Source organism: Colius striatus, chromosome 5, assembly GCF_028858725.1.
Source record: "Colius striatus isolate bColStr4 chromosome 5, bColStr4.1.hap1, whole genome shotgun sequence".
Lineage (NCBI taxonomy): Eukaryota > Metazoa > Chordata > Aves > Coliiformes > Coliidae > Colius > Colius striatus.
In genome coordinates this window covers 51880244-51902586 of record NC_084763.1, presented here as the reverse complement: position 1 = coordinate 51902586, position 22343 = coordinate 51880244, and the positions used below count along the sequence as shown (strand labels likewise).

At 40.8% G+C, this 22343-nt stretch overlaps 1 protein-coding gene across 1 annotated transcript in view; it reads left to right on the top strand.

The window, feature by feature from the left end:
- Positions 1-2201: 2201 nt before the first annotated feature.
- KIAA1217 (KIAA1217 ortholog) overlaps positions 2202-22343 on the top strand; it is a 356921-nt gene continuing 336779 nt past the window's right edge. Inside the window, exons 1-2 of the mRNA XM_061996582.1 lie at positions 2202-2256; positions 18412-18526. Coding sequence (XP_061852566.1) covers positions 18463-18526 — 64 coding nt within the window. The 5' untranslated portion in view covers positions 2202-2256; positions 18412-18462. The remainder of the gene's footprint in view (positions 2257-18411; positions 18527-22343) is intronic.

Here is a 22343-nt window from a genome sequence, read left to right as displayed (position 1 = left end):
TACAATTGTATCCATTACATGTTTCCTTTAAGGTTACATCAGTTAGGAATAATCCCCATCTTGTTAACTGTTTAAAAGCACACTTTGCTGTAGGACCTTACAGCCCAGGAGGCATTAAAAGTAATGATAATAAACAAATTCTTTTGGATGATTTTAAATGAAAAATTCAAAGCTGGGAAAATGTAGTTAACATTATGATCATACACTATGCTACTGTTATCTTAGGTATTTTACGTAAGGGCATATGGGGCATGAATGTACTTACTTTTATTTCTGGCATGTCAAGTCAAATACCATTCCAAAAACTATTCCTTTCACAAGCATCTTTAGTGGAGGGGCAATAATTTGCTTGTGAAACCCAATCTGAATTCATTAAATTTTCAATTACAGCAAGAGATGGGCAGATTGAGCCAGAAAGGCTGACTGAGTCTCAGGTCAGCTGCACTAGCCCCTGTACCTTGCTATAAAACAAATACAAATGCCTCTTACCACAGGCATAATGGCAGTGTATCACTCTTATCAAAAGTAAAGTCCTTGGATTAAGATCTCCTTTTTTTCATTTACACTGAAATCTCAAAGATGGGCAAACTGCCAATTAGTTATTTATTTATATTAGCACACATGAAGTTTGGAAGAATATACATGAACAGTATTTTGTTGCAACTCTAACTCAAGTTTAAGTGGGATTATTCAACTTCAGAGCTGTTGTTTGTATCCCAGCATGCTATGCAGACGAAGCTATATGCTTAATGATAGAAAGGTCAAGCACTGACTGGTTTCCAGACAGAATTGTCAGCTGGTTGGAAGCAAAAGGTGCAGAAAAGCAGAAACTAAAATTGTGTTGTAGCTGATTCAATTTTAAAGATTACCTGCCCCCCCCCCCCCCCCCCCACTATTCCCACTACCCTTCATCAAAAAAATCAAGGTAACCTTATGCCTTTGTAATCGAGGTTATTAAGGGCTGCCTGTCTTGACCTTTCTCATTTTTACCTCTGAAATTGCTCAGATAAGTAACATCTACAAAGATGGCAACTGTTGCAGAGGTATTGCAAGCTTGGGAAGCTTCCATTAGTATGGTTGTATGCCACCCGGCATTAAGAGGCATTTTGGTAAGGGGGAAAACCAAAAACTGATAGTAATTTTGTATATTTCATTTATCCTGTCTTGAGAGATCCTATTTATTGTGTTTTTTTCAACACATATACAGTCATACAAAGTTTCTGTCATTTCTTACTTGCTAGAGAGATTACACAGTGAATTGCATCCAAGACCAGCTGCTTATGTCGGGGGCTCCCTGAGCATTCAGATTCTTGCTTAAGATATTTTTCACAGCTTGCTTAGAGCATAATTGCCCAGCTTGTCTGGATGGGTCTGCAAATGCAATGCCTCCACAGAAGACCATGGTTGCCTCCTCACTGGTGGATATATCCTGATGGAGACCACTCAAGCCAGCAAACAGTCGGCTACCCTTGGAAAGGAGAAAGGATGTTTTTAGGTGCTAAGATGCACTCTGTTGCCCTTCTAGCAAACCTCTTCACCTGGCTGTTGCAAAAGATCCTTTCCCTGGAGCGGGGCTGGCCGGTGCAGTGCGTTAGCGAGTTAAAATTAAACACGTGTAGGACTGGTTTTAGAGGTCTGAGTCACAGGAGTAACACCAATAAAGTGTTACGCTGAGCCTGATGCAGCTATTAGGATGCTTAATAAATATTTATAGCCCCTCACCGGGAAGGTGATTGACAGCAGTGGGGTAATCCCTCCCCAGCAGCTGCAGGCAAGAAGCCGCTACAGGGAAAGGATCCCGGGACGCGGAGGGTGTGCGCGCAGCGGGGCCGCGCTGCCTTCGCACTGGCGGAGGGGCTTGGGACGGTCCTCGGCAGCTCCGGGATCCTGCCTGCCCTCCCGCTCTGGGTTCTGCGGGCACCCCAGGGCAGAGCCCGCGCCGTGCCCCGGCGGGACGAGCGGCCGCGGGGTTGCGAGGCGCGGCCAGCCCCGCCGGCCCGGCTCCCCCCGTGGGGCGGGGAGCGCGCTGCGGCACTCACTGCAGTTCCGCGGAGGGCTGCGGAGCCGCCCGCCCCGCCGCAGCCGGGCTGCCGGCAGGTGAACTGAAAGTCGTCAGGCAGAGGGGCAGGGAGGAGGAAAAGGAGGAGGAAACGCGCAGCCTTACAGCCCTGCGCGCTGCAGCCGGCGGAGGCTCCGCGCCGGCCCCCGGTCTCCCCGCGGCGGCTGCATCCCGGCTCTCCGCGCTGCTCCGCGGAAGTGAGTGGTACCCAAAGTTTGCTTTCCTGGGGAAGGGGGTGACCTTGCGGCGGCTGGGCTGTGGATGGGGGAGTGGGGCGGGGGCGGCGGGGCTGAGCCCCCCTCCTGCCGGTGCTGGCACTGCCGCTGCTCCCCGGGACCGTCAGCGAAGTTGGGGAGGCCGAGGGCAGCCGGACCCCGGCGAGTGGGTGCCGGGTGCGGGGGGTTACTGGCAGCCCCGCCGGGAGCGGAGCGGGCTGGGTGGCCGCACACGGGTGGGCTCCGGCGGCCGGCACGGCGTGGGTCGGTAGCGCCGCATCCTTCTGGCTGTCCCCGTGCGAACCTCTGCATGTCTTCTGCTTGTGAGTAAACTTACGAATATGTCCAACTTTGAAGTTACTTATTGCTAAGCATAGAGTGCCATAAAAACGACTTTCCCCCCCAAAACATGAAGGCGGGGTTGCAGGGGAACAATCTATTACATACGTTGACTGTAGGCAGTAGCTTTCTGCAACAGAATTGCTAGTCTTTTTTCGGAGGAAAAAAAGCTTCAGACCTTTAAGAATGAGGAGTTTCAGTCGGAAGCTTTTATTTTGAGACCTGAAGATGAAAGCACAGCTCTCCAGACAGCTCAAGTCCAGGGTCCTCAAGCTTGCTGTCCTGCTCTCAGGGACCGCGTGAGGGTGGATGATGCTCTGTGAGATATTTTGAGTCTGTTTTTGCCCTTGGATGTGCTCTGAGGTATCATCTCCTGTCAGCCGAGAGCAAACTTTTTCTACTGCTTCTGGAGTTAAGCTATTGTTAACTTCAAGAATAGGAGAATTTGTTGATGTTTGGCAAAGTTCAGCCCCTGTAGTATTGGTGGTCATGGTGATGTAAGTTTCCTAGAATATTTGTCACGTTTAGTGCTTATTTTTCTGTGCCTGTTTAAAATCAGTCATTCTTAATTTGCTTTCATTTCTTGTTCTTTCTCTGTTCTAATACCTTCAAAATACTTGTTTGGAGCTCTGCTGATGAGCACTGCATAGTGCCCATGGAAATGACCAGCTGACTGTATATCTCAGGTTGCTTGGAAAGGCAACGTGGACAGGAGCTTTTTCTTGTTTTGAAAGCATAGTTAGACTATTAGATAAAGCATTGCGTAATATTAAACATTAAGATGTTATCTTTCAGAATCCTAGCAAACTGACTTCCTTTAAGTTAGAGATGAAAATCAAAGCCATGTTTTGTTTTTTTTCTTCTGACCTTGTGAACTGTGTGAAGCAAAGCACAGCAAGTATGCGGTGCGTAGAACTCTTATCTAAGCTAGTATCATCTAGCTTTCTAAGAGTGGCAGTTTCATACAGTGGCCAAGTTAGAAGATCTCTGACTAAATAGAACAAGTTTTTCTTTTTTTTTCCCTCCCTTAACTGTATATTTACCAAGAAATAAAACCTAATCTTGAATTCCTTTGGTAACACCCAGACTAATGCATTCAGGAAGTCCTGTGCACACAGCAGTCATCTTGTATGTACAGTGTCCTGGGTGCAGTGTTAATCATGCACAACTCTTTCTACAGCCAGAAACTTGCTCTGATTTCATACTGTGCATACCTGGAGCTCTAACTGATGTGCAGAGGCCCAAAGATTTTGTATAATGTCATAGTTTAGGCTTGAACATTTTAGAGATCCTTTATCCCCAGGTCATTGCAAAATTAGAAGAGGTTTAGTACTGAGTATTTTTAATGCTTCTGTGCCTGGAATGATATACTGAGTTTTTTCTCTGTATGGCAGATGAATTATTCTAAAACTGTTCTGACAATTTGCTATAGTTTAGACAGGCTATGTCTTCTAAGGCATTCAGTGTGTAACAATAAAACTGCCATTGAAGAAAACTACTGCATTTAGTTATTTGTTTGGGGTTTTTTTTTATTCCCTGGAATATGCTTCCCACCCTCTACCATCAAAGCATTGCCTTTGTATTCCTATTCATCATGGGGCTTGTGTGGTTTTCTTATTTGTTTTTGTGTGTTAGGTTTTTTTTACATACTCTGAATGGCTAACTTACTGTCTACATACTTTTTGCTATTTAAAATAGTAATTTCCTTTTTATTGCTTTGTGATAAATGACTGTGCTGTTACTCTACATGTATAGCTTTTGGCTTAAGCTGTAGGAAGAGACGGGAAAAGTTAGCTTGCCTTTTTTTCTTTTTATCTGATATATTCCTAAGGAAGTCAATACTTGGGTCTGGCAGAATTGTTTCTTGAGAGAATGAATTCATTTCCCCTTATTGAAGGTTAAAGCCTGGCAGCTCTCTGGTGTGGAGTCTTGTGTAATAGCTGCTGTCCGGGCAGGGTTTTTGTTGGGGCGAGGATGACGTCTAGGCTGCTGTTGGTAACAGTTTGGATTTTGTAAGGTTGCCCTTAATTGAACAGCTCTCTTGTGTTTGACATTTGCTGTGACCTCTTGCTGTAAGCAAAGGGAGACAGTTAATGATTTTGAAGCTTGTCTTTCACTCAGACTTGAAAGTGAGGTTGTCTTTAGTTCTAGTTCCTCTTCTAACTCTCAGCCATGGTTGAATTTCTACTTTTTTTTTATATTCTATTTTATCCCTATTACACTTGGGATTTTTAGATACATATAGAAAAATTAATGCAGGTACTTACTGGGAACTTAGGTACTTAAAAGTTGCTTTATAGATATAGAAGTCTTAAAGATAAGACTTGTTTACTTTTATAATTATCTTGATTAATCACTTTGTGTTTGCAGAGGACTAATAGAAGTTGTAAGAAGCAGTGAAGAAAGCAATGGAGAGAAAATAGACTATGGGTGGTAAATATGGGACTAAGACAAAGGACAATGTACTGAAGCAAGTCGAGAACACAAAGCAAGCTGAGAGGGAGGGAACTGAAGAAATAGCTGGGAAAGTGGGGTGGAACTAATATTAGCTGGCAGGGGAAGAGGAAAAATGTGGACTTTCTTTTTCTATATGACCTATCACTTGTATCAAATTGGAATGAGTAACAATCTGATGGAGGATGAAAGGTTACTTTTACTTTACCATTCCTTATGCTGATTCTGTTTTTGACACTGTTGTGATGGGCAGAAGCTCAAGCCTGTAGAGAGGAATTGTATTGCAAACCCAGCTTAGTTATCTTGGTCCACTTTTGGTAACTGATTAGTTCTGTGCACTAACTGGCCTCCTGGATTTTTCCACTGAAGCTGTTCATGTGACTGGTTTGTTATGGTATCTGTATGTTTTTGCATCCCAGAAATGATACTGAACCTGGCAACTTCAGCATTCAAAGGGTGATGGGTTTTACCTCATAAATAACCTGGCTAGAATGTAAGTTGCTGACCTGGGGGTGAAGGGCTTTCCAGTCCATGGCAATGTACTAGGACCTTTGAGTCTCTTCAAAAACAATGCTTTGCAGCTAAGCATTACAGATTCTTTAATTCTGCAAAAAATAAATTGCTTTTCCTTGAAAGCTGTCATGCAATGGGATATTCTTCTATCATACCAAACATCTAAATCCTTCTGATTGAAAAAAGTGAGGTCCTTGGTCTTCATCTTGTGAAGACTTGCATGGAAAGCTTGACATTAAGTTTATCTGTTTGTCTCTCTAGACTTGTAGATTTGGATTCACTAAAGATATCTGGGAACTTGTATACACAGTTTATATATGCAAGACAGATACTATATTTTTTCTTGACACAGTTGAATAATAGTGTTTCTTCCATTTTTCATCTAATATAAGCTGGAATTGGCCACATTCTTGAATACCTCAGAATTCATTAAATAATGGAACAGTAGTTTTCCAAGCCAGCATGAAATGAAATAACTCTGAACATGTATACAAAAATCAAAGAAAACACTGAGGTATTTCTTGCTAACCCTGAGGTGTACTGCCAGATCTCAAGGTAATAATATTATTTGTGCCAGAGTAGGGGGCCATGAGGAGAAACAGGTTCTGTGGCAGGGACAGAATGGATTTGGGTAATGAGTGTTCCCTCCAGAAATATCCCTTAATGGTTAAGGTTTGTTTTTTTTTTTTTTTTTAATTGAGGGTATATTAAAATGATTGGTTATTATCCCTTTTACTCCAATGTCCTTGGGTGAGGGAAGGGGAACAAACCCTTCTTTAGCTCTGAAAACCTCTCAGGAAACCCTTCACTGACTCATTGGAGTATCTCCAAATCACTTGATACAGTGCTTGAGTTTATGCAATTTAATGGCAAGTCTGTAAAATCCTGTGGACCATGGATGTTCAGTTCTTTTTAAATACAGTGTAACTTTTGTATTTCTTGCCATATAGTTTCTATCCTTCTATCTCTTCCTTCCTCCTGTAGTATTTTGCATCTTTGTACTTTAGGATCCAAGCTGACCCTTTCTAAAGTGTCATTTTTAAATGTGTGATCTTCTTTTTCCTTTTTTACTTTTTATGCAGTATAGGCTACAATCAACTTGTAGATCTTTGAGCATGATGAGACATGAAATGATACCTTTGTGGAAGTAAGTAGGAGTTGAGAGCATCATGGGATGGTGGAGACTGGCAGGAATCTCTGAAGGTCATCTTGTTCAACCTCCTTGTTCAAGCAGACTCACTCAGATATGGTTGTCCAGATGGCTTTTGAACATCTCCAAGGGTGGAGACTCCAGAGCTTCTCTGGGCACCCAGAGCCAGTGCTTAGTCAGTTTTGTTAAAAAAGATGTGAATTTCTTTGTAAGGACTTCTCTAAAGTTACAAACTTTGTGACTGAGGATGAGTATTTGATGAAGGATGCAACTTAAAAAAAATAAAACCACCACAACAAAAAACTTCTAGGTTTGCTTGTTGCTAAGATGCTATATACATCTCTGTACTGCTCTTGCAGACGTTGGTGTTTCCTGGTGCTTCCTAGAACATAAGAGATTCCAAAGAAACATAGAGTATTTCAGAAACGTTTCCTATGCTCATTTGTTTCATATGGATGGAGCAGGAAGCCTTACTTGCACACCTGGCTAAAGGGCCCCTTTCATCTGGAAGAATTCAACTTAGTCATGTCAGATTTAGGAGACCTGAGCAACACATATCCCAGTGTAGATGCATCCGTCTTGCTCCTTTTCTCTCCAGATGTGATGTCAGGGCTGACACAGCTGATGCTGGTTTGTGTTCCATCTCTTTGTTCCCATGTCTGGGCATTCAGTTCATCCAACCTCTCTCTACCTAGAGTCCAAAGTCTCAGAGCAGATTTTCAGGGAAATAAAATATGTATTTATTTACTAATTTGCAGTTTGTGATGTATTCTTAGAACTTAAAATGTCAGAGCCTGTGAAACATGTAACTGCATGACCTATGTTGCTACCATATTTTCCTCAGATTTCATTGAATCTATATTCTGTAAATTGCAGTATAAGTTGGATATGATGTACAGCATAACATGCAAGACTGATTATGATTAAGCACTTACTAATTGTTTTAGGAACTAATTGTGTGCAGGTTTTTGAAAGTGAAGTGTTGGCAGTGTTTACTCTTTCTCACCATCAGCTTTCTAGTTCCTGCTTAAACCAACTTTTTTCTTGCAGTATTGCACAAAATACAATTCTAGAAGACCCTCTACAAGCATGTCAGAGTTCAGCATTGTTCTGTTGCTGAATATTGGGATGCCAATAGGGAAAAGCTATGGGATTCTCCTGGGGTCACACAGAATGGAACATGGATTGTCAAGATAGTTAAGACTGAGTATTGCTTTAGTAATGATGAGTCCTACCTTGGAAACTGCACTCTATCTGGCAAAAGGAAATATTTTCTGTCCTTTACTGCTATGACTTTGTGTGAAGGTTACCTGAAATGTTTGCTGGAAAAAGTTTTGTAGAATTCTGTGCTTGTTTTGAAATCTGTAGGGCTGGATTATATGTATTTGTTACTCAGTCATGGAGCATGCGATTTGTACTTTGGTTGAACATGTATTATGCATGTAGTGAAGAAATGCTTTCTGTTGTAACATCTAATAAACCACATTTTAGTATGGATAATCCTCTTTTAACATAATTGGAACATTGAGCTAATACTTAAGCAGTCTCAGTTTAAAGACTGATGGGATAGTTGTAGTATGCTATGGTAATATCAGCAAAACAAAATGGAAGAGAAGCGTAAAGGAGTCATGTATTATAAGCATGACTAAGATTTTTGTGCTATGTCCAGTCCCTTTTCTCATATGTAGTGATATAGTAATTTTAAAGACTTTAATTGGCTAACTGCTTGCCAGCTTGCATTTGCCAACTACCCTGAAATCCTGGCCAAACTTTTCAAGAGCATGCAGTAATCTGCAGTTGGCTGAGAACAGCGGATATAAATAGATGATATGGTGCTGAATTACAATTGATTATGGAAATTCAGCTAGTATGTGATAGCCATAAAAGGCAACATTGTTTCCCTATATGGGACTTTAAATGAATGTAGTCTCTTTTTTTATTTAGAGTTAATGTTTATCATAAAATCTAGCTCACAGTTTCATCAAAAAGACTTTTGTTTGCAAAAATGAAAGTTGTGGCCTTCCAGTAGGAGCAGCTTGTTTTGAGGTTGGGCAGAAGTTGGAAAAGACAATATGTTTTATACATAAATTGCTTCTTAATCATCTTGGTTTGGAGAACAGTGGTATCTAAAATTATTTGCATTACCTTCTCCCAGTAATAAACAATATTTTGTGCCAGACTGGAACTTTAAAAACAGTGAAATAGGAAGTATTATTCAGGGAATCAGTTTGTGTTTAACCCCATAATACTGACTTCCAGAGGGCAGAATAACATCAAGGTCCAAATGTGGCATGTAAGGACTCGTGGGATAAATCAGGCTGGAAAGGTCTTCAGAAGATCTCTAGAGCAGCCTCTTCCTCACAGCAGGGGCAGCTGTGGTATCAGACTAGGTTGCTCAGGGCTTGACCCAGTCATCTCTTGAAAAACTATAAGGATGGAGACTGCAGAACCTCTCAGGGCAACCTCTGCTGCTACTTGACTCTCCTCACAGTGAAACAGCTTTGGGAGTTATGGGTTTCTCCAGCCTGTATGGTTAGTGTGCGCTTCTGTGTTAGATCTTGCCTTCATCATTTGTATTCCCTAACAGGAGGTTTTGCAATTTGATTTCACAAGAGCCTCAGTCCTGTGACTTAAGTGTTTTACCTACGTGCTTGGGCTACTTCTTTTGCATGCAGATAAATTGTGTGTTGCAGTATCCAAGCTGAAACTCGCTTCCTGGGCAAGAGGTACATAGAGTGAAGAAATGCTGTGTATGGGTGGTTTGATATCCTTTCTATGCAGCTTATGCAATTGAGGCAATGCCAAGTATTGGGTGTGCAAGAAGTCCAAAGTCTAGCACTTGCAAAGCTGTATGTGAGGCCAAGACAAGAACCTAGTTCCTGAAGCTTTGTTGCTTTTTGTTATGAAGCTAGAAAAGATAACATGTCATTGTTGACTTACCTCTGCTTCTCTGCAACTTGGGACTTGATTATGAATAGTTCAGGTCATTTTTTAGGTTAAAGAAAAACAGGTTAGCTGGAAGCACTTTCAGTAGTATTTCAAGTTATCCTGTATGTTGCTTCCTTCAAATTAGGAGTTCTTTTGTAGTAGGTGTCATGTGGGTGGTGACTGAAGGAATTACTACTCTTCAGCCACTAGTTAGTACTTCCAGCATCACTTGGCCTGAAAATGGGTAAGACATTCAGCACTTCCTCAGCCTAAGTAGGTTTAAATGCACATCTCCTGTACACTAGTATCTTAAGTTGCTGAGGGCTGTTTGTGTCTTTTGTTGAAACTCTACATCTGGATGAACAAACTTCAACATTCAGGGGGACAGGAAAGCATAAAGCTATTTCCTTTTAGTGCAATGATGAGAAAATGGACTGATGAGTGCTAATGCCACTGAGCTGGAGTTCACTGTCTGCAAAAAGAGTCTCTCAGGCTTTATCTGTGCTACTGTGAAGTTTCTAACTGCTGATATATTCACTAACGGTATTAATGATGGATCTATCAGCTGTCAGCATGCTAATAAGCATCATTAACTATCCTCAAAGCAGCTAAATGACACAGCTGTTGAAAAGGCAGAGGTTGCACACAGCCTTGTGTCTGAGCTCCTCTTTCAGCACTAATGGATGGAGCTCAATGAGGGAAAATTTGAAGGTAAAAACTTGGAGGCAGATGAGTCTAAGCATGAGAGATTCTTCTTTTTGAAGTTTGCTTTAATGTCAATGGAGCAGCAGCGTGTGCTGGAATTGTTTGACTGGAGTTGTATTGTTTCAGTGTCCAATAATCCATGATCATTCAGTAGTTTCTGCTGTTATTATTGAAATTGCCATGGCATCTAAAAGTTTCTAAGTGATGCAGTCAGCACATTGATTATGTTTTAACTTTATCATAAATTAGGGATACACTTAAGTTAAATGTTCTATGTCTGCCTGACAAAGGTCACCAGTGTACCTCGATTACTTCTAAGTGCAGACTTACTGGTGGGTGAACTTTATTTATTTTTACTGGTTTCAAGGTGCTACCTTGTTTATAAATGTTACAAATTTTGGTTTTAAGTCTAGTGTCTCCATGGGTAGACACTGAGATCCTCCTACTATACTTCTGTTATTTCATATTGCAAGTCTTGTAACCAATTCTTTTGTGGGATTCTCTTTATGGTCTCTGGCACAGAGCTTGGTCTCTGGATTGCTCAGTGAAGAGGAGACCTCTGAATGCTTTCTATGATTCACAATAAATGATACCATTCAATAACATCTGGCACAGCAGTTACCTTTTTTAATTTTGATTTTTACCCATGAAAAAGCAAATCCCACTTGTGTTTGTAGGAGGCCAGTGAGCAGGAATGGCCCGATTCTGCTAGCAGGGTGAGCTGACACAAGACATCTGTGGCACAGGGTGGAGTTCAGCATCCACTGCCTCTTCTTAAACTCAGGATTTGTGGTCTAAAGGCAAAGGGAGGATGGGAGCAGGCTGGGATATTGCTGAAGTCCTCCTCTGCCACAGGAAGGAGCGTGGCAGCTGCACACAGTGTGGTGGTGGCTGCTCTGGCCAGGACACCTCCCATCCCTGGCTATGCCCCTTGCCTGCTACCCTTGGCCCAGCTCACAGGACAGGATTATTCCTTGACATCTGTGGTTTAGCTCTTATTTGCAGGGCCTTGTTTCCTGGGGCTCTGGGGTCAATGCTATCTTATGTATCCAACAGAGTTTTGAATGTTATGTGGGACACTGTGTGCAGGGCATGAACAAGACCCTCTTTCTTATGCAGGCTGCTGGCATGTATCAGACTTCTAGAGTTGCTGGCAACTTTATCATTCATTAAAAGTTTTACTTTTCCTTACTAGCTTTATTTTTATGGCTGACATTTAAAAATACTGATCAAATAGCTGTAAAGGCCACTGAGTAAAATTTTTAAGATGTAAAGAAATGAATGACAGTGGTGTAAATATTTAGAACATGAATCTCACTCATCTTTCCCCTTTGGTGGATTATTCTAGTCAGAGACAATTGTGAATGGGGTTTGATTGCCCCACCCTCCAAAGGGAGCCTCCTTGTTTGCATGTGTTTAACTTCTTGTCTTGCTCTCTTATGCAAGAATAATTCAGTAAAGGTATTCTCTATGCCACAGAACTTTAAAGAATAGCAGAGACCTAAACCATATGAATCTATCATAGCTTTATAACTTACCTGATTGCTGAAAACAATTCTCTTCTTGACTAGAGTTGTGATTTCAAGGCACCATAGCCAAATGCAGACGTTCTTGTGCTCACTAGCTAACGTACCTTTTGTGTGTATATATGACTTTTCCATCTGTCTGGGGTGTTAGGCCACTTGGCTTACACCTGAAATGATGTCAAGGGTGCAGAGGTGTATAAAGAACATCATTTGGATGCTTTCATAAATCTAAAATGGAAGCTGTTCCACTTTACTCTTCCCTTGGAGGAATTTGTTTCAAATGGAAAGTATGTTAAGAGCTCCTTTTGTTTACAAAAGCACGCATCATTGCTGAACAGACTTGGAAGGGTTTCAGATCTGCTTGTGCTTTTGCATTAAATGGATGATTTCTGGTGCTCCTATCCCTCTGCCTTTGCTCTGTTGCTGCTCTGTTTCTGCATTTCCCCATCATATTGCTCCTGTTTGTTCCAGGAAGTGTCCTTGAGCTGTTGCCTTCCTTCATAGGCAGCTTAAGGCATGCTCTGCATTTTGTTCCATGGCTGCAGCCATCATCTCTGTTTGGCAGTTCAATTATTTCCATATTGTATAGCTTAACATGGCATAGCTCCTCACTCAGAGTTCCCTTCTCTCAGGGCAGCTCTTGGGCCTGTTTCTTGTATGTGCAGTAGCAGATTTTTGTTATTTGCCCCTTGTGTAAATTCTTGTGTGTTAGGGAAGGGGAAGCAAAGAGGAGAAAATATACTTTTTTTTCCCCTCTTTTCCCCTGTTTATTGTGCTGGTGCTGAGGAATCTTTTCCAGGTCCCAAATACTAAAACAAAAGCCTGCAGCAGGCACAGACCAATATCTTGTTCCAGAGCTGGGAACTGCAGGGTGGGAGGTGATGGCTGGGAAATGGAAAGGCTTGGCAAGCACCCTGGCCCTGCACCTTAGTGGCGATCTGCAGCCTCTCTGCCTGGATGCCATAGTCAAACCTATGCACCTTCCAGAGTTTTTGTGTGGTGAGTGAGATGTTCCCTTCTGGGAGCCTTAATCAGAGTCTTAAAACCACATGTAAACTAATGGGGCAAGAGAGTGAAAAGCAAAACACAGTATTGCTGAGTCATGAAAGAACTGGGCAGCTCATATTTTCTGACGTGTGCAAAGAAACTTTACAGCTTGGAATTTAATTTTTACAATGTCTTTATTTCCCCATTTATTTAGTCTGAAGTTATTCTAATGTGGTGTTCATCACATTTATTTGCTTTCTATATCATGTCATTTAGGAACACAGTGCTGCTTGGTCACAGGGAAAAGAGCATCTTGAGAAGGAGCTGGCTCCTGCCTTTTCTTAAAAGCAAAATTCTGAAATATGATATTAGTTTTAAGGCAGAAATCACAATCATTTTGAAATAGCTGGATTTTAATTTTTCACTTTTGGTATACTAAAATCTCAATGTTTTGAGTACGTGTTAGTTTCCAAATTCTCTCACTTGAAATGAATTTTCTATTTTCTATCCATCAATTTGTTGCCTGTGTCAGAAAGTTCTATGATCTAAACTAGTAGGAAGTTATTAAGATCTGTGTTCTACCAAAGACTGGTATACCAGGTAGGAAAAAGTAGTGTTAGTAAACCAAACTTTATCAAGTTTGAAGGGAAAAAGATGTTAGACATTCTTGAATGTGACTGCCTTAGAGGGAAATCAGATATGGAGTGAGAGACTAGTAGGCAGTATATGTTTCAAATCGAAGAACACAGCCATACTCTGTATCCTAAATGAAAACTTTAATTGTTAAAATTACAGTGGAGATTCAGAATCCAGAATTTACCTCAGTTTATAATTTGTAGTCTTGTATCTCTATCACAAGGACGTATGAGAATCTGAATTATTGCTTGAGAAATATTTTTGTTCCAATGGAGAAACCATCAAAATATGAATCCTGTGTTTGGTGTACGTCCCTAGCTGTTAGAACATGGAAAGGATCGACAATGGTATTTTAAGAAACAGCAGTCTTGCAGATCAAACTCATTTTTCTGTCGGTTAAGAGATAATTTATGATGTGGGATTTGTGGTAATCAGCATTCTTCACATAAAATGATGTATGAGCAGCATCAACTAATAGCACAGGTCTTGGATTATTGCCTGTAGTTTTACTTTATATGTTATGAGTGTTGCCATCTATCCAGTTGGAGATGAAATTACCTCACAGATTTAATGTAAAGAAACCCAACAAACCAAACCAACAAACCCCCTCAACAACACCCTTCACCTCCACCACCAAACCCAGAAAATGGGGAGAAATGGAGAAAAGTTTAGCAGTGCAATGTTTTCTTGTTATTTGGTCTTTGGGAAAGCTGAGCTTTCCCAAAGTTTAATCTTTAAGTGGTGTTGTGTTTCTCTGGACATTCATTAAGGATGTAAATCAAGTGCACTGCTCTTTTTTTTTTTTTTTACAAGAGGTTCACCAGAAAGGTAATTCTCAAACTTTGGAGACTTAGTCTGAGCTACTGGATGGGGAGTAGTGCTAGTGATTGGGTGGGAGACAACTAGGTGGCTGTTAAAATTTTCTTTGTTATTGAAGATCCCTGATTTAAAATGACACTCTGTAATGAAGTCCAAAAACTCGGGCCAATAAGTGTTGGTGGCCAAGCTTTTGATCATTCACTCCAATATTTCCTTTTTTTCCTTTAATTTCAGAAGCCCTGTCCCTGCAAAGACAGAAGTTTAGAAACAGAATATGTATGTGTTTGTAAATGTGTGTGTAGATAAAAAAAAGTTCAGCTATATAAAAAAAATGAAAAATTGAGCTCTGAAGGTACATGGTTAAGTGTAGCAATGCTTTAAGAAAGATTTAAACCACCCCTTCCTCCTTGGGTTAGTCTACATGAGTTTCCTTCTAGAGCCTCCCTTGAGAGCCTGCTGCCTGAAACACCTTATTAACCCAAATGTAACCACTTCCTTTTTTTGTGGGTAGTGAGAGCTCTTGGTGAAGTTGCTTGGGGAAGAAATCAAGATCTCTGAAGTTGTTTTGTGGAAGGCTGCTTGAGCTGCTGCCACTGGAGGTTGAGAGCTACCATGTCAGTCCCACTTCTTGAGAGCAAATAGGTGGTTCAGGTCATGTAGTGCATAACTTTTCTACTTTAAAGTTGAAACTGAGTTAATATTTCTGCCTTTGAAATATTTAATATTTAAAAATGAAGAGTAATTATCTGTAGTGGCACACTAAATAAACTGCTATTTTTCCACTTCAGAAACACTTTTCCCCTGGAGTATTCAGGAGCAGCAGTAGAAGGGTTTCACTGTGTTTGGAGAATAGGATTTCTTTCCTGGTCCTGTGTTTCAGCGAATTTTTATCTTGCTAAAATGAATATTTTATAATTAAGAACACTTGGTCACATCTGGCACCTCTCAAAAATGGTTACTTTTCCAAGAATAGCACGCAGACATGAAATCAGAATGGCAAGCAGATGTTTGCTAATATGGCCATAGATAACCTTTTAGCTTCATGCTTGACTTTTGTAAATAACCATATGTAAAGAATGCAGATTAATAAAGGACAGAGATAATCTCTGTCAGTGTTAACATATTAACTTTATTGTGTTGAGATTTTTGTACTTGTTGCTATAAACCAGTGTTAGTGATTGTATAAAACTGTCAGCTGCTGTTTTCAGAAAAGTGACAGTTTTGTCATTGTTAATTATGGCTTAATTCTTACACACATCTATATACTATTTGTTAATCTTATTGGTCCAGGTGTCCTTTAAAACAGGCAAGCATTTCCAGGCTGTAAAAATACAAAGTGCTGTGGAATGGAGGGAGTTTCTGGGCTTTTGGTTTGCTTTTGCATATTCAGTGAGCTTGGTGTGGCTTTTGCAGCGGGGCTGGTAAAAGTGAAGTATTTGTTCTCTTGACTCTTGGCCTTGAAGCACCTTTAATCTTATTGTAAAAAAAAAAAATCCATTTGTAAGTCAGGCCAGTATCCTTTAGTTTTCTTCTTTTATTATTCCCCTTTTAAATTATATTTAATTTTGGATAGTTCAGCTTACAGATACAGTCGACAATAGTTTTCCTTCACTGACGGTCTGCCCGTCACTGCTGGAGTGGGAGACAAAGGCATAAGCTATGCTGTCAACTGCATGTGCCTTTCTGGAAGGGTCCTTGTCACAGTGGGCCCTTAATTAGTGGTGAAACACAGTCAGATGCCGTCATAAGGAAGGCATGACATAGGACAATGTCAGAAGTATCCCTTAAGCAGTAAGAGCTGCAGTGTCTGGATGCTTTAAGCGTGAGGTGACTACCATCTGCTTTCTGCTGAGGTACTTAGTGCGTCAATGTCTTCAGTGTAGTTCTTGTTGTGTTGAGAGTTCAGGATGGGAGTAACTACTCTTGCATCTGAAAGGTAACTGTTGGCAGAGGGAAGTTTGGAGAATGTGAATTTCCAAATCTGCTTGCCCAAGGGATGAACCTTTTGAGGGAGGGGTGTGAAGTCCATTGGTGTGGTACTGCCTGGACCCTGGAAACACCCTCCACTGACCCCAGAGAGCTGTGCTCACTGCTGGAGCTGCACTGCTTAGCAGGACTGGAGGGGAAAGAGATGGGTTAAGTGTGAAAATAAGTTCATATCAGAAAACAACAAACCCACAGAGTGTATATGTTTGGTTGTTTTGTGGTCAATTTTTTTTTAGTGGTTTTGGGTTTTTGGGAGACTTGTTTAGAAACTTGGAAACGTCTCACAACTGGAATATTGACATTCCTCAGAAACAGAGATCCACATGAGCATAGAAACTACATCTTGGCATCCAAATTTATAGATTATATGAAAGACCTGTTTGGGACCAACAGAACAGAGCTAAGTTTCATTAAAATATTGCTCATGTTATAGTTGAGATACCTTCAAAGAAGATAACAAAATAAATTTAGAAGCAGAAGAGTCTTGCAGCTATTAGGGAAGAGGTGGGTAGAAGCTTATGTGTTAACAAAATATCCCTAGCTAGAATATTATTTTACATCTCATGTTCTCTAGTTAGCTCCCTTGATAATTCACAAATGGAAAATAAAATTTACAATTATAGCTGATTAGATATTATGAGTTCTCAACAAAGCATGTTTGTGTTCGGTATGCAATTATTACAGAGTTGCTGGGCACAACTTGGTAGTTGAATTTGAGTTATCTTTTGTGTTCAAGCAATTTAGCTGCCTCTGTTTTGTATGAAGAATGAACTGTGTTGTCCTCAAAATACAGTAATCTTTGGATAATGGATATTTTATATGATTTTAACCAGTAATTATTTTCCAAAATGAACCTAATTTAATCAAGTGCTGCCCATATAAAATATTTTGATTACAAGTTGGGATTGTGTAGACTGTATATAGGTTTAAATAAGCACTGTCCCCATTCCCAGTTTGGAAGACATAAAGCCAGCAACTCTCTCTGGCTTCTCTTCCTTCTCCTGGCTCACCTACCTGTACGCGTTCAAGTACATCAGCCCTTTTAATCCTAGATGTGAATCTGTGTTCTTGTTAATTAACTGTCTGGTTTGGTCTGAAAATATGTCACTTGTGCATCTTGATGTGAATATTGGAGGCAATACCAAAGCATTTTTCCAGTGCCATGCTTTTTTTGATGAGAAACTGAAGCAGATGCAGAGAAACCAGGATTTTACCTTTTGCTTTTTCTTTGGGTACTTTGGAGACTCAAATGCAGCCAGTGTTTTTCAGATGTGACCCATGACTCACTACTGTTAAATGGTGTTCTTAAAACTACTTTAAAACAAAAGTTTTGAGAGAGCATAGGCTGTGATTTTCAACCTATAAGACTTTGTGAATATGGGCTGTTAGCCTTAAGTTTGGGCAATGTCACTTAAACCATTGTCAGATGCAACTTAAAGGGCAAATTGCATAATTAATCTCAGATGTCTAGTAGATTCACATTAATTGTTTGGGGTATGTCTGATAATGCTCATTATTTTAAGCTGTTACCAGCTTGAACCTTGGTTGCATTAATTGCATAGTTAATCTTTAATTCTTGAATGATTGTAAATAGCGTTCTTTTTAACTTTCTTCTGGCATATATAGTGTTTAATTTTAAATGACTAAAGGTAACTTACAAATGGATGAAGCTTGGAAACTGGTGTTGGTACAATAAAGCTGCAGTAGGAGTTGAAGTGCTGGGAGCCCACAATGTCTTCAGGCTTATGTCAATTCTGCCTTGTGATGAAACACTGAAGGGCAACTGATACTGTAAAAGTTGGATCATCCATTTGTCAGCAAGTGCTGCAGGGTATCGCTATTGCGTTAAAAATGTTTGGATTTGAGATCATTGCAGTATTTTCCTATGTGTATAGCTGTTAAATTGCTCATACTTCCAGCTTTAATTGCATCTTAACAAACAATGGTTTGGTTAGTCAACCTCAATGATGTGTTGTTTGTTTGCAGGATTCTCGGCTGTGGCAATGGCACAGCTGTCTGTGGCAGGCTGTCAGTGCCCGTTTCAAAAGGGACTTTTTGGCACATTGACTCTCGACTCACTTTTTTCCTGTTTAGGTTTGTCGAAGCCTCAGCTTGCCGGCAGCTGCCGCGCTGCGATGCCCCGGCATGCCTCATGGCAGAGCTATCCGGCCGCCCCGCTGGAGTGTGGCACTCCCCTGTAGAGAGCTGGGTAAGTGAGAAACCTCATCCCTGGTGCAGAACACGCTGCCTGCCTTCATCCTTTCTCTGTTTAGATACTGTGGTACCTGTGACAAACTAAGTGACTAAGTGGGCTGCTTTCATCAGCCAATTCTAGTGCATCATATCATGCTCTCCTGGCTTCAGGTATTCTGGAAGATGATCTGTTGGGTAGCAATGGATGTGTGTGTGTTTTCAACTACTTATATGTGCTTGGGAGATAACTACCTCTCCAGAGGAAACTGTGTTGGATGAATGGGAAGGGCATATATGCAGAGTTAATGAATGTTGGAGATGTTCACTTGTAAGTTCATTGTCCTTTATTTTTATTACAAAATGTAGTCATAGGGGATGAGAAAGTAGGTTGGAGGAGGTGCATCTGAAACATCCTCTTGCTTCCTTCCCTTTAAAAATAATAAGTTTCTGGAAACCGTTACTTTTTCTGCTATAAACGGTGTTAATTTCCTTCAAATATTGTGAACCCTGGCACATCTTCCATGTATAGTAAAATCTGTTAGGTGATAGTACCTGTTATGGAGTACTTATGCAGTACTCCATTTGAATCACTTCCCTAGGTATTGTGTGTGCCTAGGACCTCCTGTTTGACCCTCTAAGAAAAGCAGTTGTAGTTTCAGTGCTTATTTGGCACTGAATTGGGTTAATTCTTTATGATTTTATCAGTATATGTGTTAGTGAGCCTTGCTGAGTCACAGCAAACACTGCTTATGATTCTTATCTTTGGGAATAAATCTAGATATTTGTGTCAGTAGATTGTGGGTTTGTGGATGGTTATCTGTTAGACAGAACTATGGGCTTCTGGACTTGAATCCTTATCCTAATAGCCCTGGCAAGAAGTCCCATAGTCTGAGGGCAATCTCTAGCAATTAATCCAGCTGGGCTGTATGTGCAAGGGGGGACATACTGATTGGCATGTAATAGTTGGCTTTCACTGCTTTATGGATGGGAAGGGAAGATGTATCTGAAACAAGAAACAGTGTTCTGGTTTTATACAACAAAGAGCGGTCCAGATGAACCCTGAATTCACTAGGCAGAACTGAGAAGAAATTATCCTGGTTTATGTAGATGATGCAAGCTGATGTTGGGATGATTCCTCAGACCTTTGGTTTAGGCAATTTGTAGATTACTGATGGACTGTTGCCCTTAGGATTTAACTTGGACTCTAACAAGAATACATTTTGATTCTCTAAATTCCTGGAGGTCAGATACTTGCTTTTTTTTTCCTGTCTACTGCTGCAGTTGCTTTATCAAGTGCCAGCTCATTTCTGCAGTGATTGACATCCTCTGTCAGTGTCTGAATGAATGAGGGAAGATGCTGCTGATTTTGAAAAACAGTTTGATTCTACAGAAATGGTCTTTCAAAGTCATGCTGTTAACCAGTTATTTCCCATATTGTCCCATCATCTTGAGAAGATGATTGAGCATGACAGGCTTTTCTGTTTAGAGGCCCATGAATTTGGAGGACAGTCTGGGCCTAGTGTCCTGCCTTCCATTGGAATGGAGAGAGGTGTGCCTGCATGATTAGGGCTAATAAATGATTTTGTTAAACTGGATCACTCTTGTAGATCTTGATAGTACTCACTATGGCCAATTGTTCTGGTATCATAGGAGCAGCACATTGCGGGAGCTCCTTGGGAAAGACTTGCAGCAATGGTGAGTGATTGGTGTTGCTGTGAAGCAATGTGAATTGTCACTCATGTTGATGAAGCTGTGCTGGTAATAGTCTCTTCTGATCATGTTCTGTTCAATAAACACATTGAAGACCACGGTTGCTCCCTGCCCTTGAAGGGATTGCACTCGTGCCTTTCAGGTAGGTGCTGGCAGCAACCCCTGCTCTTCTCATCTATGATCTGATTAGTGGAGCTATGTTGTCACCAGGTTTTGTGAGACTGAACCATCACTATTAGCTCAAATGTTTGGAGCTGTTTCTCTTCATCCTGCTTTGAATTTGTTATTGGCTGCCTATGGGCAGACTGAGTTTAAATTCACCTTACTGTTGAACTTGTAGTTCTGAGGGACATGCTCTGAGTGTGTGCAAGACACCTTCTTTGAACCTGAAGTACTACTGTTTTTTTTTAAAGCAGGTTTAGTACTTGCAAGTGACCTCTGCTTTGGAATTTTGCTGTTAACTCTCAAGCTGGGAAATGGCAAAGCTTTGAAGTGGGATCTGGGAAGGTGGTGTCTCAAGCTTTTCCTGTAAATCTGGTTAATGGTACCCCAACCTTTATTATCTGCTTTAAGTACACCTCTTTCAGATACTTTTTTTTAAAAACTATTTCCCCAATTGATCGTGTCATGTATCTTATTTAGAATAGGATGGATTTAATTCAGGAGAAATTTACCTTATGATTGTTTTTAGTGGTGCTTTTATATGTGAGCACTTTCCAGAAGTAGAATATTTTTGAGGATCAGTTGAGTCGCATCATGTCACAAATGACATTCATTGCAGGTTGATTCTTCTTTGGGCAAATAGCTTTTTTTAACCAGTTTGGTTATACCAAATGACAAGTCCGTTTTAGGCAACCTAATCTCAAAATGGAAATAATGATGTGGTGTGGTGGAGCTGCAGCACCTGACTGTTCTCCAGCCTTAGCTGAACCTGTGTGGATTCCTATTGCTGGAGCTGGAGTTTTGCTCCAGCCCTGTATAGTGATTTTTAGGAGGTGAGAAGAAGCCACTGTAGTAGCTGGGAGTGAAAGCTGTCAAGCACCTCAGGCTTCATCAACCTGACACTGCTATACCTCTCCCTCCCCCGCACTGCTTGCAGGCTTGTCCTTGGAGAGTCTTGTAAAAATAAGGAGGTTAAAGGGCATATTGTGATTATTTATTGCTGTTACCCTTGCTGCTATGGATATTCAATACATTTATTTGGCTAGTTGTGTTAAATGCTCACCGCTTAGCAACACTGTGTGTTTAATTGCAGAATGGTAGGAGTGGGAAGGGATCTTTAGAGATGATCTAGTCCAAACTCCCTGCCAAAGCAGGTCCACCTAGATAAAGTCACACAGGAATGTGTGGTTTTGTTTTCACTGATATTTTTTTAATCTATTGCTTTTCCTGAGGGCAGTAGGGAGTGTGTGTGTGTGTGTTTCTGGGCCACATAGTATTTTTCACTTCAAGTTTTCCTTCTGAATTCATGTTGGGTGTTTGTATTGCAAATGCCCAGCTTGGAAATGGGCTGTTCCTGACAGCATGCCTAAGGCACTCACACTCTGCCTTTCCTGTGCCTGTGTGCATTAGCAAAACAGATGTACCTGATATATGATTTTCACTTTCAGTCATTTGAGTGAGTTGGAATTCTTTACTTTACAGATTTTGTCTTTGCTGGTGTGTTGCTCTAAGCACTTCCTTTTCTCTCCTTGCTTTTTTTCCTATATGTTTGGGGGTGTGTGGTTTCTGCATTTCTTTTCTGCTTTCACCTTTCTTTGGATGTTAATTAAGAAGGAACATCCTAGTTCTATGGCACTTCTCCATCACCTCTTCTCTCTTTTTAATGAATTTCTTTCCTTCCTTTCTGGTCTGACTGTAAGCTTTGCCCAACCTTTGATCTGCAGATGTTCTTGTGAGGTGATTGTATTTTATGGGAGGAAACTGCATCCAGAGCAAATGCTCAGTTAGATGATGTTTTAACATCTACTCTGTTTTGTGGGGTTTTTTTTTCAATTGATGAAAAATAAATAAATGTGAACAGACTTATGTGATCAGTGTGGATTCCTTCTCAGAGCTGACAAGTCAAGAGACTTGGAACTGAGTGGATTTCCCTGTCTCTGCAGCCATTATATATGTTATAT